The sequence below is a fragment of the Entelurus aequoreus genome, linkage group LG01, assembly GCF_033978785.1.
Source record: "Entelurus aequoreus isolate RoL-2023_Sb linkage group LG01, RoL_Eaeq_v1.1, whole genome shotgun sequence".
Classification (NCBI taxonomy): Eukaryota; Metazoa; Chordata; class Actinopteri; order Syngnathiformes; family Syngnathidae; genus Entelurus; species Entelurus aequoreus.
The window spans coordinates 22,526,012-22,543,958 of NC_084731.1; the positions used below are offsets into that span (position 1 = coordinate 22,526,012).

The 17,947-nt window shown below is 41.3% G+C and overlaps 2 protein-coding genes across 5 annotated transcripts in view; one reads left to right on the forward strand and one right to left on the reverse strand.

Moving 5' to 3' along the window:
- The window catches only part of shq1 (SHQ1, H/ACA ribonucleoprotein assembly factor), a 130,850-nt gene that overhangs the window by 41,957 nt on the left and 70,946 nt on the right, over positions 1-17,947 (forward strand). For both annotated transcript variants that reach the window (XM_062045859.1, XM_062045867.1), the window contains one exon: positions 12,689-12,858. The gene's annotated coding sequence lies outside the window, so the exon portion shown is untranslated. The remainder of the gene's footprint in view (positions 1-12,688; positions 12,859-17,947) is intronic.
- The window catches only part of gxylt2 (glucoside xylosyltransferase 2), a 63,158-nt gene that overhangs the window by 34,916 nt on the left and 10,295 nt on the right, over positions 1-17,947 (reverse strand). Inside the window, exon 1 of one of the 3 annotated variants that reach the window (XM_062045905.1) lies at positions 4,069-4,465. The exons of the other annotated variants lie outside the window; for them this stretch is intronic. Within the exon in view, the coding sequence (XP_061901889.1) occupies positions 4,069-4,316 (248 nt within the window). The 5' untranslated portion in view covers positions 4,317-4,465. Of the gene's footprint in view, positions 1-4,068; positions 4,466-17,947 lie in introns of those variants that run through there. 3 annotated transcript variants of the gene reach the window in all.

Sequence of the window (17,947 nt, forward strand, 5' to 3'; positions counted from 1 at the left end):
GACATACATTGTACCGAGGTAGCTAACTATGATGCGTTCAGTTTATCGCAACATCAAGCAAACAATCTGAATATCCCCGTCGTATCAATTCCTAGATATGGTCGAAACTATTTAAAGTGCAATACGCATAATAAACGCAACATTATTAATATTGCTACTTCGGATAATTTCAACAAACAATCCTCAAAACAGCCCACTACCTATAATATGGGCTTTTTAAACATAAGATCATTATCTTCCAAAACGCTATTAGTTAATGAAGTCATTAGAGACAACAAACTTGACGTCGTTGGTCTCGCCGAGACCTGGCTCAAACCAGACGATTTTTTTTGCGCTAAATGAAGCATCTCCTCTTGGCTATACCAATACACATGTTGCCAGACCTCTTAAAAGGGGAGGGGGTGTCGCACTAATATACAATGAAAACTATAATCTTACACCTAACCTAAATAATAAATATAACTCGTTTGAGGTGCTCACTTTGAGGTTTGTCACACCGCTGCCTCTCCACCTGGCTGTTATCTACCGCCCCCCTGGGCCCTATTCGGACTTCATCAGTGAATTCTCAGAGTTTGTTGCCGATCTAGTGACGCACGCCGACAATATAATCATAATGGGGGACTTTAATATCCATATGAATACCCCATCGGACCCTCCATGCGTGGCGCTCCAGACTATAATTGATAGCTGTGGTCTTACACAAATAATAAATGAACCCACGCATCGCAACGGTAATACGATAGATCTAGTGCTTGTCAGGGGTGTCACCACCTCTAAAGTTACGATACTCCCGTACACTAAAGTAATGTCCGACCATTACCTTATAAAATTCGAAGTTCTGACTCATTGTCAACAAACTAATAATAATAATAATAACTACTATAGCACCCGCAACATTAATGCTGCCACAACAACGACTCTTACTGACCTACTGCCTTCGGTAATGGCACCATTCCCAAATTATGTGGGCTCTATTGATAACCTCTCTAACAACTTTAATGACGCCCTGCGCGACACCATTGATATTGTAGCACCGCTAAAGCTAAAAAGGGCCCCTAAAAGGCGTACCCCATGGTTTACAGAAGAAACTAAAGCCCAGAAATTATCAAGTAGAAAGCTGGAACGCAAATGGCGTGCGACTAAACTTGAGGTCTTCCATCAAGCATGGTGTGATAGTTTAATAACTTATAAACGCATGCTTACCTCAGCTAAAGCTAAATATTACTCAAATCTCATCCACCTCAACAAAAATGATCCTAAATTTCTGTTTAGTACAGTAGCATCGCTAACCCAACAAGGGACTCCTCCCAGTAGCTCCACCCACTCAGCAGATGACTTTATGAATTTCTTTAATAAGAAAATTGAAGTCATTAGAAAAGAGATTAAAGACAATGCATCTCAGCTACAACTGGGTTCTATTAACACAAATACGACTGTATATACGACGGACACTGCCCTCCAAAATAGTTTCTCTCTCTTTGATGAAATAACATTGGAGGAATTGTCAAAATGTGTAAATGGGACAAAACAAACAACATGTTTACTTGACCCAATTCCTGGGAAACTTATCAAGGAGCTTTTTGTATTATTAGGTCCATCAGTATTAAATATTATAAACTTATCACTTTCCTCTGGCACTGTTCCCCTAGCATTCAAAAAAGCGGTTATTCATCCTCTACTCAAAAGACCTAACCTCGATCCTGATCTCCTGGTAAACTACCGGCCGGTGTCCCACCTTCCGTTTATCTCGAAAATCCTTGAAAAAATTGTAGCACAGCAGCTAAATGAACACTTAGCGTCTAACAATCTCTGTGAACCTTTTCAATCCGGTTTCAGGGCAAATCACTCTACGGAGACAGCCCTCGCAAAAATGACTAATGGTCTATTGCTAACGATGGATTCTGATGCTTCATCTATGTTGCTGCTTCTTGATCTTAGCGCCGCTTTCGATACTGTTGATCATAATATTTTATTAGAGCGTATCAAAACGCGTATTGGGATGACAGACTTAGCCTTGTCTTGGTTTAACTCTTATCTTACTGACAGGATGCAGTGTGTCTCCCATAACAATGTGACCTCGGACTATGTTAAGGTAACGTGCGGAGTTCCCCAGGGTTCGGTTCTTGGCCCTGCACTCTTTAGTATTTACATGCTGCCGCTAGGTGACATCATACGCAAATACGGTGTTAGCTTTCACTGTTATGCTGATGACACCCAACTCTACATGCCCCTAAAGCTGATCAACACGCCGGATTGTAGTCAGCTGGAGGCGTGTCTTAATGAAATTAAACAATGGATGTCCGCTAACTTTTTGCAACTCAACGCTAAGAAAACGGAAATGCTGATTATCGGTCCTGCTCAACTATCATCTATTTAAAAATACCACCTTAACATTTGACAACCAAACAATTAAACAAGGCGACTCGGTAAAGAATCTAGGTATTATCTTCGACCCAACTCTCTCGTTTGAGTCGCACATTAAGAGTGTTACTAAAAACGGCCTTCTTTCATCTCCGTAATATCGCTAAAATTCGTCCCATTTTGTCCACAAGCGATGCTGAGATCATTATCCATGCGTTCGTTACATCTCGTCTCGATTACTGTAACGTTTTATTTTCGGGCCTCCCTATGTCTAGCATTAAAAGATTACAGATGGTACAAAATGCGGCTGCTAGACTTTTGACAAAAACAAGAAAGTTTGATCATATTACGCCTATACTGGCTCACTTGCACTGGCTTCCTGTGCACCTAAGATGCGACTTAAGGTTTTACTACTTACGTATAAAATACTACACGGTCAAGCTCCTGCCTATCTTGCCGATTGTATTGTACCATATGTCCCGACAAGAAATCTGCGTTCAAAGAACTCCGGCTTATTAGTGATTCCCAGAGCCCAAAAAAAGTCTGCGGGCTATAGAGCGTTTTCTATTCGGGCTCCAATACTATGGAATGCCCTCCCGGTAAAAGTTAGAGATGCTACCTCAGTAGAAGCATTTAAGTCTCATCTTAAAACTCATTTGCATACTCTAGCCTTTAAATAGACTCCCTGTTTAGACCAGTTGATCTGCCGTTTATTTTCCTTTCTTTTCTACTCTGCTCCAAACCCGGGGTGGACCGCTAGCCTGTTCATCAGATGGGGACATCTCATTGCTGCTGACCCGTCTCCACTCGGGATGGTTCCTGCTGGCCCCACTATGGACTGGACTCTCGCTGATGTGTTGGACTTTCACAATATTATGTCAGACCCACTCGACATCCATTGCTTTCGGTCTCCCCTAGAGGGGGGGGGGGGGGTTACCCACATATGCGGTCCTCTCCAAGGTTTCTCATAGTCATTCACATTGACGTCCCACTGGGGTGAGTTTTCCTCGCCCGTATGTGGGCTCTGTACCGAGGATGTCGTTGTGGCTTGTACAGCCCTTTGAGACACTTGTGATTTAGGGCTATATAAATAAACATTGATTGATTGATTGATTGATATGTATATGTGTGTGTGTATATATGTATATGTGTGTGTATATATATATATATATATATATATATATATATATATATATAATGAAATCCATAGACAAATTCATACATTATTCGCTCTCTATTGGCAGCCATAACTGCAATGTGGCCCTCAATGAAAACAAGTTTGACATCCCTGGCCTAAAAGTAATATGTCTTCCTTCACTCGTTATTTTCACACTTTTATGCATTTATATGTATAAAAGATAAAAATTGCAAATTCAATTTTGGAAAAAAAAGATTGCAATTTTTATTTTATTTTTTATTTTTCTTAAAACCACGCAGCCCTCATCACCACCTCTAACCTAACGCCACACATAGATTGCAGTCCTGTGGGGAACCCTGGTACAGGTCACGTGACTTTGTGTGCTTAACGGAGAGTCTGCGTGAACGCAAATCGCGGTTGTTATCGCCAAGTATTTTACGCAAACGTAATTGAATCAGTTTTGAAGTTTTAGTCCCTGAATATCAATTGACTATGCAAATATTTATGGTTGAAAAAAGGTCCGCCACAGCTGCAGAGGACGACTTTGGGGGAAGAAAATCAGCTCTCACCTCTTTGCTTTGACGTTGGTTCCTCTGTTAATTACTTTGGAGCTTTTCTGTCTCTTTGGCGTCTGCTCCACACGCACCGCAGACACCGTGGGAGGTTTCCTCGGCAACTTTAAATCGACCTTAACCGACGGCGGAGAGTAGTCACTGTCCTCTTCTTTCTCCCCCGCGCCGTTGCCTCCCCAGAAGTAGAGAAGTAATAAAAGTCCAAAAGACAGGGCGAGCACCACTATCTTGCAGTGGAGCCGCATGGTGAGAGCGACCTGTTGCGGGGGGGAAAGGAAAGGCCCACGGGGCTCGGCTCATGTCTGCGGCGGAGGGAGAGCTGGCAGAGTTGACATTTTGTTGCCTCTCCCTGCTCGCAGTGTGATGATGGAGAGGCGGAGAGGAGCTTCTCTCGCTGCCTGGAGAGGATTACACAGCGGGGGCGTGGTCTCCCCAGTCTTACCGTAAACATGCTAATAGTGCCGCTTGAAACAGCTGGCACAAAATGCAGTTTCCAAACATATATAACATTACCAAAAACGATGACGTTGTGTGTTCTAAAGTAACTTTTTTGTAGTTTGAGTAATGTAATATGATTATTATGCATTTACTAAGTAGGGTTGCAGACAAGCTAAAAAAGGTAAAAAGCAAAACCTGTGTGTTCTGTATTTTCTTGCTTACTAGTTACAGGGTGCAGTACGGTAACCAGATGGCCGCTTCCCCTGAGAACTGTGAGTGCACAAATACTGTTTAAACAAGGGGTGTCCAAACTTTTTGACAGAGGTCCCGCATTGGGCTAAAAAAAATGTGTCCGGGGGCCGAAGTAACGATTATATATATATATATTACGTATATATATACATATATATATGTATGTATATGTATATGAATGTATGTGCTTATATGTGTATACTATACACATATATAAGTACATATATATATATATATATATATATATATATATATATATATATGTGTGTGTGTGTGTATGTATATATATATCAATCAATCAATCAATCAATGTTTATTTATATAGCCCTAAATCACAAGTGTCTCAAAGGGCTGTACAAGCCACAACGACAACCTCGGTACAGAGCCCACATACGGGCAAGGAAAACTCACCCCAGTGGGACGTCGATGTGAATGACTATGAGAAACCTTGGAGAGGACCGCATATGTGGGTAACCCCCCCCCCCCCCCCCCCTCTAGGGGAGACCGAAAGCAATGGATGTCGAGTGGGTCTGACATAATATTGTGAAAGTCCAACACATCGGCGAAAGTCCAGTCCATAGTGGGGCCAGCAGGAACCATCCCGAGTGGAGACGGGTCAGCAGCGTAGAGATGTCCCCATCTGATGGACAGGCTAGCGGTCCACCCCGGGTTGGGAGCAGAGTAGAAAAGAAAAGAAAAGAAACGGCAGATCAACTGGTCTAAAAAGGGAGTCTATTTAAAGGCTAGAGTATACAAATGAGTTTTAAGATGAGACTTAAATGCTTCTACTGAGGTAGCATCTCTAACTTTTACCGGAAGGGCATTCCATAGTATTGGAGCCCGAATAGAAAACGCTCTATAGCCCGCAGACTTCTTTTGGGCTCTGGGAATCACTAATAAGCCGGAGTTCTTTGAACGCAGATTTCTTGCCGGGACATATGGTACAATACAATCGGCAAGATAGGCAGGAGCTTGACCGTGTAGTATTTTATACGTAAGTAGTAAAACCTTAAAGTCGCATCTTAGGTGCACAGGAAGCCAGTGCAAGTGAGCCAGTATAGGTGTAATATGATCAAACTTTCTTGTTTTTGTCAAAAGTCTAGCAGCCGCATTTTGTACCATCTGTAATCTTTTAATGCTAGACATAGGGAGGCCCGAAAACAAAACGTTACAGTAATCGAGACGAGATGTAACGAACGCATGGATAATGATCTCAGCATCGCTTGTGGACAAAATGGAACGAATTTTAGCGATATTGCGGAGATGAAAGAAGGGCGTTTTAGTAACACTCTTAATGTGTGACTCAAACGAGAGAGTTGGGTCGAAGATAATACCCAGATTCTTTACCGAGTCGCCTTGTTTAATTGTTTGGTTGTCAAATGTTAAGGTGGTATTATTAAATAGATGTCGGTGTTGAGCAGGACCGATAATCAGCATTTCCGTTTTCTTAGCGTTGAGTTGCAAAAAGTTAGCGGACATCCATTGTTTAATTTCATTAAGACACGCCTCCAGCTGACTACAATCCGGCGTGTTGGTCAGCTTTAGGGGCATGTAGAGTTGGGTGTCATCAGCATAACAGTGAAAGCTAACACCGTATTTGCGTATGATGTCACCTAGCGGCAGCATGTAAATACTAAAGAGTGCAGGGCCAAGAACCGAACCCTGGGGAACTCCGCACGTTACCTTAACATAGTCCGAGGTCACATTGTTATGGGAGACACACTGCATTCTGTCAGTAAGATAAGAGTTAAACCAAGACAAGGCTAAGTCTGTCATCCCAATACGCGTTTTGATACGCTCTAATAAAATATTATGATCAACAGTATCGAAAGCGGCGCTAAGATCAAGAAGCAGCAACATAGATGAAGCATCAGAATCCATCGTTAGCAATAGATCATTAGTCATTTTTGCGAGGGCTGTCTCCGTAGAGTGATTTGCCCTGAAACCGGATTGAAAAGGTTCACAGAGATTGTTAGACGCTAAGTGTTCATTTAGCTGCTGTGCTACAATTTTTTCGAGGATTTTCGAGATAAACGGAAGGTGGGACACCGGCCGGTAGTTTACCAGGAGATCAGGATCGAGGTTAGGTCTTTTGAGTAGAGGATGAATAATCACTTTTTTGAATGCTAGGGGAACAGTGCCAGAGGAAAGTGATAAGTTTATAATATTTAACACTGATGGACCTAATAATACAAAAAGCTCCTTGATAAGTTTCCCAGGTATTGGGTCAAGTAAACATGTTGTTTGTTTTGTCCCATTTACACATTTTGACAATTCCTCCAATGTTATTTCATCAAAGAGAGAGAAACTATTTTGGAGGGCGGTATCCGTCGTATATACAGTCGTATTTGTGTTAATAGAACCCAGTTGTAGCTGAGATGCATTGTCTTTAATCTCTTTTCTAATGACTTCAATTTTCTTATTAAAGAAATTCATAAAGTCATCTGCTGAGTGGTTGGAGCTACTGGGAGGAGTCCCTTGTTGGGTTAGCGATGCTACTGTACTAAACAGAAATTTAGGATCATTTTTGTTGAGGTGGATGAGATTTGAGTAATATTTAGCTTTAGCTGAGGTAAGCATGCGTTTATAAGTTATTAAACTGTCACACCATGCTTGATGGAAAACCTCAAGATTAATCGCACGCCATTTGCGTTCCAGCTTTCTACATGATAATTTCTGGGCTTTAGTTTCTTCTGTAAACCATGGGGTACGCCTTTTAGGGGCCCTTTTTAGCTTTAGCGGTGCTACACTATCAATGGTGTCGCGCAGGGCGTCATTAAAGTTGTTAGAGAGGTTATCAATAGAGCCCACATATTTTGGGAATGGTGCCATTACCGAAGGCAGTAGGTCAGTAAGAGTCGTCGTTGTGGTAGCATTAATGTTGCGGCTGCTATAGCAGTTATTATCATTATTATTAGTTTGTTGACAATGAGTCAGAACTTCGAAATTTATAAGGTAATGATCGGACATTACTTTAGTGTACGGGAGTATCGTAACTTTAGAGGTGGTGACACCCCTGACAAGCACTAGATCTATCGTATTACCGTTGCGATGCGTGGGTTCATTTATTATTTGTGTAAGACCACAGCTATCAATTATAGTCTGGAGCGCCACGCATGGAGGGTCCGATGGGGTATTCATATGGATATTAAAGTCCCCCATTATGATTATATTGTCGGCGTGCGTCACTAGATCAGCAACAAACTCTGAGAATTCACTGATGAAGTCCGAATAGGGCCCAGGGGGGCGGTAGATAACAGCCAGGTGGAGAGGCAGCGGTGTGACAAACCTCAAAGTGAGCACCTCAAACGAGTTATATTTATTATTTAGGTTAGGTGTAAGATTATAGTTTTCATTGTATATTAGTGCGACACCCCCTCCCCTTTTAAGAGGTCGGGCAACATGTGTATTGGTATAGTTAGTAGGAGATGCCTCATTTAGCGCAAAAAAATCGTCTGGTTTGAGCCAGGTCTCGGCGAGACCAACGACGTCAAGTTTGTTGTCTCTAATGACTTCATTAACTAACAACGTTTTGGAAGATAATGATCTTATGTTTAAAAAGCCCATATTATATGTAGTGGGCTGTTTTGAGGATAGTTTGTTGAAATTATCCGAAGTAGCAATATTAATAATGTTGCGTTTATTATGCATAGTGCACTTTAAATAGTTTTGACCATATCTAGGAATTGATACGACGGGGATATTCAGATTGTTTGCTTGATATTGCGATAAACTGAACGCATCATAGTTAGCTACCTCAGTACAATGTATGTCTGCCTCTGACACGGTCACAAAAGAAAAAACATTATGTGAGTTGTGTTTTATTCTAAGAGAAATGCTATGTGTGCAGGGATTATCCAGCCTGACGCCGGCTAGTTCTAGTTTAAATGGCTTCTTACCCGGAGACTCCACGTTTCTTTGGTTAGCTTTTCTCTTTGTTGTTAGCCCAGCTCGGCATCCCCGCTTCTGCTTCCGCTCGCACCGCTTACGTCGTCTCCATTGGCGGTCACCGCTAGCACTTGACTCCGCTGCTACAAAGGCCGCTCGATGTAGCCCACGAAGTATTCCCATGCTAGCGAGGAGGTCCACCGTACATGCATCTTTCAGTCTATAACGACCCGATCCATCCACATCCAGAATTGTCTGTCGGTCGTATGTGAAATATGTATATATATATATATATATATATATATATATATATATATATATACAGTATATGTGTATGTATATGTGTATATATATACACTACCGTTCAAAAGTTTGGGGTCACCCAAACAATTTTGTGGAATAGCCTTCATTTCTAAGAACAAGAATAGACTGTCGAGTTTCAGATGAAAGTCCTCTTTTTCTGGCCATTTTGAGCGTTTAATTGACCCCACAAATGTGATGCTCCAGAAACTCAATCTGCTCAAATGAAGGTCAGTTTTGTAGCTTCTGTAACGAGCTAAACTGTTTTCAGATGTGTGAACATGATTGCACAAGGGTTTTCTAATCATCAATTAGCCTTCTGAGCCAATGAGCAAACACATTGTACCATTAGAACACTGGAGTGATAGTTTCTGGAAATGGGCCTCTATACACCTATGTAGATATTGCACCAAAAACCAGACATTTGCAGCTAGAATAGTCATTTACCACATTAGCAATGTATAGAGTGTATTTCTTTAAAGTTAAGACTAGTTTAAAGTTATCTTCATTGAAAAGTACAGTGCTTTTCCTTAAAAAATAAGGAAATTTCAATGTGACCCCAAACTTTTGAACGGTAGTGTGTATATATATATATATATATATATATATATATATATATATATATATATATATATATATATATATATATATATATATATATATATATATATATATATATGTCAAACTTATCGACTACGTTGTCGGCACGGACTACAAAAGCGGACTCGCGCAATTTTTCAGGATTTATGCAGATCCCAAATACAGATCAGCAGGTACTAGAAGGTAAGAAAAGTTGCTGTTGCATAATATTGCGAAACAAAACGCCAGATAATGTCTTACCTTATACACACCATAATAATACTCCTTTGTTGAAGCACAGTACAATCCTTCAAGCGGTGCGGCCTCATAGCTTACCAAAGTCGTACTAAAACATTTTGATAGATTTTTGAGCGCCATGTGTAATGTTCTATATTTTCAATGGAACATATAAAATGTTGGTGTTGTTTACTTGAGTTATATTACCATCATAGTGCAGTCTACACATATCTTTTATGTTTGACTGCCATCTACTGGTCACACTTATCATTAAACCATGAACCAAATAAAATTGCTTCAAGGTCGGTAAGCAAAACCAGAATTATTCCGTACATTAGGCGCACTGTCGAGTTTTGAGGAAAAAGGATTTTAGGTGCGCTTTATAATGCGGAAAATACGGTAGTAGCAAGTTCTTTTTGGATTTACTAAGAGAAGATGACACAAGGGCCACCCCAAATTGATTAGTCATTAAAATTTCAGTGGAGCCAAATGTTGCTTGTTGGTTCAACCGTATATAAAAGCAACACAGATAATGAAGTGTCTCTCCAAAATAGGTCAGAGTGTGGGTGGTTGTTATTTATAAAATGTGTGTCTAAAGGTACTCTTATGCACATATTAAACTATTATAGAACAGAAACACTATTAAGGTGTTACTTTTAGACCTGCAGAGGGAAATTGGACTTCCGGATAGTTTCAGCTGCAAGACGCTGAGTCATGTACCGAGGAGCTGTGAGCGCAGAGAAGTGCTCTTCGGGGCCTCTTTAGTTTGCATTTTCTATCAATCAAGCAAGCCAAATTAAGATGTTTGTAATGCTTGTTCATCCCATTTAAAAGACCACTGGAATAAATGATTAGAAACTGCATGGTGCCTGGCTGTAATATATCATCACAGTGACTGTGATGAGGAACTTGTGGAATTTTCCTTTTGAACATATTACATGAGCAAACAAAACATGTTAATGGGGTTATTGGCACCATGTTCTCTCTGTCTATACAATACAGTCTGGCACTTTGATCTGCGTCTGATGTCCACGTAAGTAATTTGGAATAAATGGCGACATCATGGAGGCTGACAAGCCTGCCGTCTGTCAGCATGGCTCCAGTTGACATGTTGTATCTCGTATCGAAACATCTGCTCATAAATCTGCACTAATTAGTGTCTTTGTTTACACTCACTATATAACAGTCCCCTTTACAGCTACTACCACTAGATCAAAGGTCTCAAACGTACGGCCCGTGTCAAATTATTCTCTGCATTTGACCCATCACCCTTGATCACCCCCTGGGAGGTGAGGGGAGCAGCGAGCAGCAGATGTGGCCGCACCTGGGAATAATTTTTAATTTAACCCCCATTCCAACCCTTGATGCTGAGTGCCAAGCAGGGAGGTAATGGGTCCCATTTTTATAGTCTTTGGTATGACTCGGCTGGGGTTTGAACTCACGACCTACCGATCTCAGGGTGTGTGTGACAATCATGGGTACTTAAACTTTTTTTTTTTTACTTTATCCGCCCCGTGAAATGAGTATAAAATTAGCTGAAAAATTTGAATGAATAATAAACTGCTGTTCTAAATGTGTCCACTGGATGTCGCCAATTGCCTTCCCCCGCCTTGAGAGCGTGACTTCATAGGAGGCGGAGCTATGTCATCCTTGCCAACCCTCCCGGTTTTACCGGGAGACTCCCGGAATTCAGCGCCTCTCCCGATAACCTCCCGGAAGAAAATTTCTCCCGATAAACTCCCGGAATTCAGCCGGAGCTGGAGGCCACGCCCCCTCCAGCTCTTTCCGGACCTGAGTGGGGACCGCTTTCCCCACAATATAAACAGCGTGCCTGCCCAATCACGTTATAACTGTAGAATGATCGAGGGCGAGTTCTTGGTTTCTTATGTGGGTTTATTGTTAGGCAGTTTCATTAACGTCCTCCCAGCGCGGTAACAACACACAACAACAGCAGTCACGTTTTCGTCTACCGTAAAGCAGTTCGTCTGCCGTAAACAGCAATGTTGTGACACTCTTAAACAGGACAATACTGCCATCTACTGGATAGCCTCCGGAACACTGAAATTCAAGTATTTATTTTATTTATATGTATAATAAAATAAATATATATATATATATAGCTAGAATTCACTGAAAGTCAAGTATTTCATACATATTGTTTATATATACTGTGTGTATGTACAAGTTATAATTATATCAATATATATATATATATATATAGGAAATACTCGAGTTGGTGAATTCTAGCTGTAAATATACTCCTCCCCTCTTAACCACGCCCCCGCCCCCAACCACACCCCCGACCACGCCCCACCCCACCTCCCACCTCCCACCTCCCGGAATCGGAGGTCTCAAGGTTGGCAAGTATGAGCTATGTGCCGAATTAAGATAGAAGAAAAGAGGCTATGCTAACTCTACTGCTTCAGAAAAGTTCCCTTTGGATTATGAAGTGCACCGGAAGCCTACCTGAAGGCTATGGACTCTGTTATGTGGCATGAATGGTACTGTTTGCTACATGGATGATGTGGTGATTTTCGGAGAGAACGAAGAGCAACTTGAACAGAGACTGAGACAAGTCTTCCAGAGATTCAGGCACAGAGACAAGTGCATCTTTGGACTACAACAGATTGAGATACTTGGACATTTAACTACTGCTGAAGGAATCAAACCAGATTCAAGAAAGGTTGAGGCTGTCTGCAAAGCACCCAGACCTAAGAATGTACTGCGCGTCCTACGTTCCAGTGCCAGAATGTAGCTACTTGTACCAGTAAAGTAAGCCTTACACGTCTCTAGCTTCCTTGCCTATATGCTTCCTCGCTCTCTGTGTTTCCCCTCCGTTGTGCTCATTGTGTCTTGTCCTGAGTAGTCATCCAGCAGCCCTTTGTCATCCCCTGGTTTCGAGCTGTGTCTCTCGTCTCCCCAGGTCCCCTCTGGACTTTCTGCTGCCTTCTCGGATCTCGACCTCACGCCTGCCCCTGGACAACGACGCCTCGCTCCAGCCCCTGACCACCTGCCTGTCCCCAGACCTCCGAGCCTGCCTTGCCCTTTCTGGACTTCCACACCAATCTCAACACGTACCTTCAACACCACCCGGTAACACTCCACATATAATCGCTACACAGTCACACCATTTACAGTATATTTAAAGTTTAACTTAACTTTAAACGACGTCCCTGCCTCCGTGCCGTCTCCTTCTCCCACCCACCCAATACTTGGATATAGTCCCCTTAGGGTTGTACAGTATACCGGCCCTGGTATAGTATCGCGGTACTAATGAATCAAAAACAGTACTATACTCTGTTTGAAAAGTACCAGTTTCCAGGCATGACGGCGCGTCGTCGTCACATCATGACATTGCTGTTTTTAGCGAGCAGAGGAGCATGTTCGGCAGTGCACACACACTAAGAGTTCTTACAATCAGACAAGGTGTGCAGACAAAAAAGGGAGAACAGACGTATTTTGGCCTAAAAACTAACGATAAAGGTGAAGTTATAACACTGAAACGCCCTCAGGAAGAGGTGCTTTAAGACATGGCTAGCTAGCTAGCGACAAACGCCCATCTGCAGTCGGCAGTGTTGTAGGTACTTCTAAATCACTAATCCTCGCCTCCATGACGACAAATAAAGTAAGTTTCTTACTTTTATTTGTCGTCCCTGCAGGACGAGGAATAGCTAAACAAGCTTCACTACACACCGTAGGAGGATACAATAGCTAACCGCTAACAGCAAGCTAGCACTCTGAATGTAAAAACAAATGCCATTGGTGGATCTACACCTGACATCCACTGTCATGATACCAAGTACAATAGCGTATTTAGTCGATACTACTATGATTACATCGATATTTTTTATGCTTATAAACTCAGGAAATACATCCCTGGACACATGAGGACTTTGAATATGACCAATGTATGATCCTGTAACTACTTGGTATCGGATCGATACCTACATTTGTGGTATTGTCCAAAACTAATGTAAAGCATCCAAACAACAGAAGAATAAGTGATTATTACATTTTAACAGAAGTGTAGATAGAACATGTTGAAACAGAAAATAATCAGATATTAACAGTAAATAAACAAGTGGATTAATAATCCATTTTTACAGCTTGTCCCTCATAATGTTGACAAAATAATAGAATGATAAATGACACAATATGTTACTGCATATGTCTTGTATGTTCACTATTTTATTTAAGGACAAACTTGCAATAATAAACATATGTTTAATGTACCCTAAGATTTTTTGTTAAAATAAAACCAATAATACCATTTTTGTGGTCCCCTTTATTTAGAATTGTCCCGAAAAGTATCAAAATACATTTTGGTACCGGTAGTAAAATATCGGTATCGGGACAACCCTAAGTCCCCTCAATCTTATTTATCTTTTCACTGCAGCAAATATTTGCATAATTTTTGTCCATGACATCGCTCCAGTTAAGTGCACCAATGTCCCTGTTCAGAAAAGCTGTATCAGTCTTTAAAATGGTCATTATATATTTGATCTATTCTTGTCGTGTAAAAGGCGGGTTTTTTTGACAACTTTCTTGTTATTAGAATCCGATTGTGGTCTGACAAACCAGATGGAAAATTGTTATGTGAATAATGATCTTATTGACTCAATCGCAGCAGGAGAAAACCACTTATAGATTTGTCTGTCTTGCAATATACTTGTTATTACAGGGTGTTGTTATTTCATTAAACACCAGCTGACAGACAAAATCAATACGCAGCACAGCTTCGCACTTGATTAAATGACTGGATTTAGTCCCAGGAGAAGGTCCACTTGTTAAGTTAATGTTGCGGACTCGGTGTGAAATCATCAATAAACATATGGAGCACGGGGGATAAACTATAGGGCAGGGGGAAACAAAGCTGTTTTTATAATAGAGTTGTTATAATTTTAATCACATTATGCAGATGAAATAAGAAGTGCTGCAGCCTTACTGGGAAGAAGTCTTTGAGCGGCACACGGTAGGAAGAAGTTTTTCCACTGGTCAGGGCTCCCGACTGGAAAGGTGATGGGGTATAAGTTGTACTGGAAATTGGCTGTGATAAAACGAGGTCACCGGCTCAGTTTGAAGAGACCTTCTTTAAATTATACATTTAATTTTCACCTGTCATTGCTTGCAAAAAAAACCAGAAAACAATTACTTGTAGGGATGGGAATGGAAAACAAGAACCGGTTCCCAGTGTATCAGTTCCTTACGGACTGGCCAATCGGAGGCAGGATAAGGCGGGTCATGGAAACCAGGAGGCAAAATCGTAACAGTCACGCACTCATGTCACATGACGACGAGGAAGTCGGAGAAAGAGGGACGCTTTATGCTGGAGACTCAAACAAACCCCAAAACCAGTGAAGTTGGCACATTGTGTAAAGGTAAATAAAAACAGAATACAATGATTTGCAAATCCTTGTCAACCTATATTCAATTGAATAGACTGCAAAGACAAGATACTTAACGTTCGAACTGGAAAACTTTGTTATGTTTTGCAAATATTAGCTCATTTGGAATTTGATGCCTGCAACATGTTTCAAAAAAGTTGGCACAAGTGGCAAAAAAGACTGAGAAAGTTGAGGAATGCTCATCAAACACTTATTTGGAACAACCCGCAGGTGAACAGGCTCATTGGGAACAAGTGGGTGCCATGATTGGGTATAAAAGTAGATTCCATGAAATGCCAGGTCATTCACAAACAAGAATGGGGCGAGGGTCACCACTTTGTCAACAAATGCGTGAGCAAATTGTCGAACAGTTTAAGAACTCAATTTCTCAACGAGCTATTGCAAGGAATTTAGGGATCTCACCATCTACGGTCTGGAATATCATCAAAAGGTTCTGAGAATCTGAAGACATCACTGCACGTAAGCGATGATATTACGGACCTTCGACCCCTCAGGCGGTACTGCATCAAAAGCCGACATCAGTGTGTAAAGGATGTCACCACATGGGCTCAGGAACACTTCAGAAAACCACTGTCAGTAACTACAGTTTGTTGCTACATCTGTAAGTGCAAGTTAAAACTCTACTATACAAAGCCAAAGCCATTTATCAACAACACCCAGAAACGCCGCCGGCTTCGCTGGGCCTGAGCTCATCTAAGATGGACTGATTCAAAGTGGAAAAGTGTTCTGTGGTCTGACGAGTCCACATTTCAAATTGTTTTTGGAAACTGGACGTTGTGTCCTCTGGACCAAAGAGGAACAGAACCATCCGGATTGTTATAGGCGCAAAGTTGAAAAGCCAGCATCTGTGATGGTATGGGGGTGTATTAGTGCCCAAGGCATGGGTAACTTACACATCTGTGAAGGCACCATTAATGCTGAAAGGTACATACAGGTTTTGGAGCAACACATGTTGTATGTTTTAGCGCTTTCAAGGCAAGTTTACTGTCAGATATAAGTAAGAACTTTACACTACTTTTTATTAAAAATGGCAACAGCGGAGGATGAATGTCCCATAACAAGAAGATAGAGAAAAATAAGAAGATTATCAACTACGGGGTCGGCACGGACTACAAAGGCTGAAGCGCACAATTTTTCAGGATTTACGCAGATCCCAAATACAGATCAGCAGGTACCAGAAGGTAAGAAAAGTTGCTTTTGCATAATATTACGAAACAAAACGCCAGATAATATGTCTTACCTTATACACACACCATAATAATACTCGCATGTTTAATGCGCCGACAATCCATCAAGCGGTGCAGCTTCATAGCTTACCAAAGTCGAACTAAAACATTTTGATAGATTTTTGAGCGCCGTGTGTAATGTTCTATACTTTCAATGGAACATTTAAAATGTTGGTGTTGTTTACTTGAGACCCATCATAGTGCAGTCTACACGTATCTCTTATGTTTGACTGCCATCTCCTGGTCACACTTATCATTACACCATGTACCAAATAAAATCACTTCAAGGTGGGTATGCGCAACCAAAATTATTCCTTACATTAGGCGCACCAGGTTATAATGCGCACTGTCGAGTTCTGAGGGGAAAAAGGATTTCAAGTGCGCCTTATAGTCCGGAAAATACGGTAAAAGAGGTCTGTATTGATTTCAAGGTTTTTGCACCATTTTTGTACTCTTTCGGACCACAGGTTTCGAACATAAAAACAAACGGATCTGTTTGTTGATGCCGCCAGCTTGAACATCGTCTGGAGGGATAAACTAACTCCTAGAAAAAGACAAGTTACCACTGCTGTCGATCTCTAGCGAGACAAGCCGGGAAGAAAAAAGGCTTCTACCACAACATATACAGAGGAGGATGTGGAAAAGTCCAGAATCTACAAGAAATAATAAGGATGTTGCATTCTATGAGAGCCAGGCAGACCAAAGTGCTTTGCTCGGCTTGAAAGACGGCAGGAGGACATTAAATACTTAAAAATATTAAGGAAGCGAGGAAAGGTACTGCTACATCCTGTGAGCACTCTGCAACACTCAAATGGATGGACTCGAAGGAAAAGGGAAGAGAGAGAGAAAGTGAAGGTTTTGAAGAAGCAAATTAATGAGAAAGATTACGTTATCTCAACTGATATGTCAGATTTTCAGAAAGTACAAGCGTCTGTCCGCGTGAACAATGTGATTATGACTGCACTGCAGATAACACCCGTGCCTAATGGTGGAGCAGCTGATAACAGGAAGACGAGATGCTGCTTCTTCAACAGTGCAACAGGTGACCAACGTTCTGCAATCAAAGGGGGTGAATGTGGACGTCAACAAACATGGGGGATAGACTTTATTTATCCCACTAATGGGGGAATTATGTGGTTGCAGTGCAGATACAAAAAGTCCACAAAAAACAATGCATTCTCTGCTGGCCTAACATAAATTATGATCATACATTAATAAAGTTTTAATCTTATTTTTAATGTACTTTCCATAAAGTCTGCGGGCTATAGAGCCTTTTCTATTCGGGCTCCAGTACTCTGGAATGCCCTCCCGGTAACAGTTAGAGATGCTACCTCAGTAGAAGCATGTTCTAATGTTATATTTTCAATGGAACATTTAAAATGTTGGTATTGTTTACTTGAGACCCATCATAGTACAGTCTACACATATCTCTTATGTTTGACTGCCATCTACTGGTCACACTTATCATTACACCATGTACCGGATAAAATAGCTTCAAGGTGGGTATGCTCAACCAGAATGGCCTAACATAAATTATGATCATACATTAAT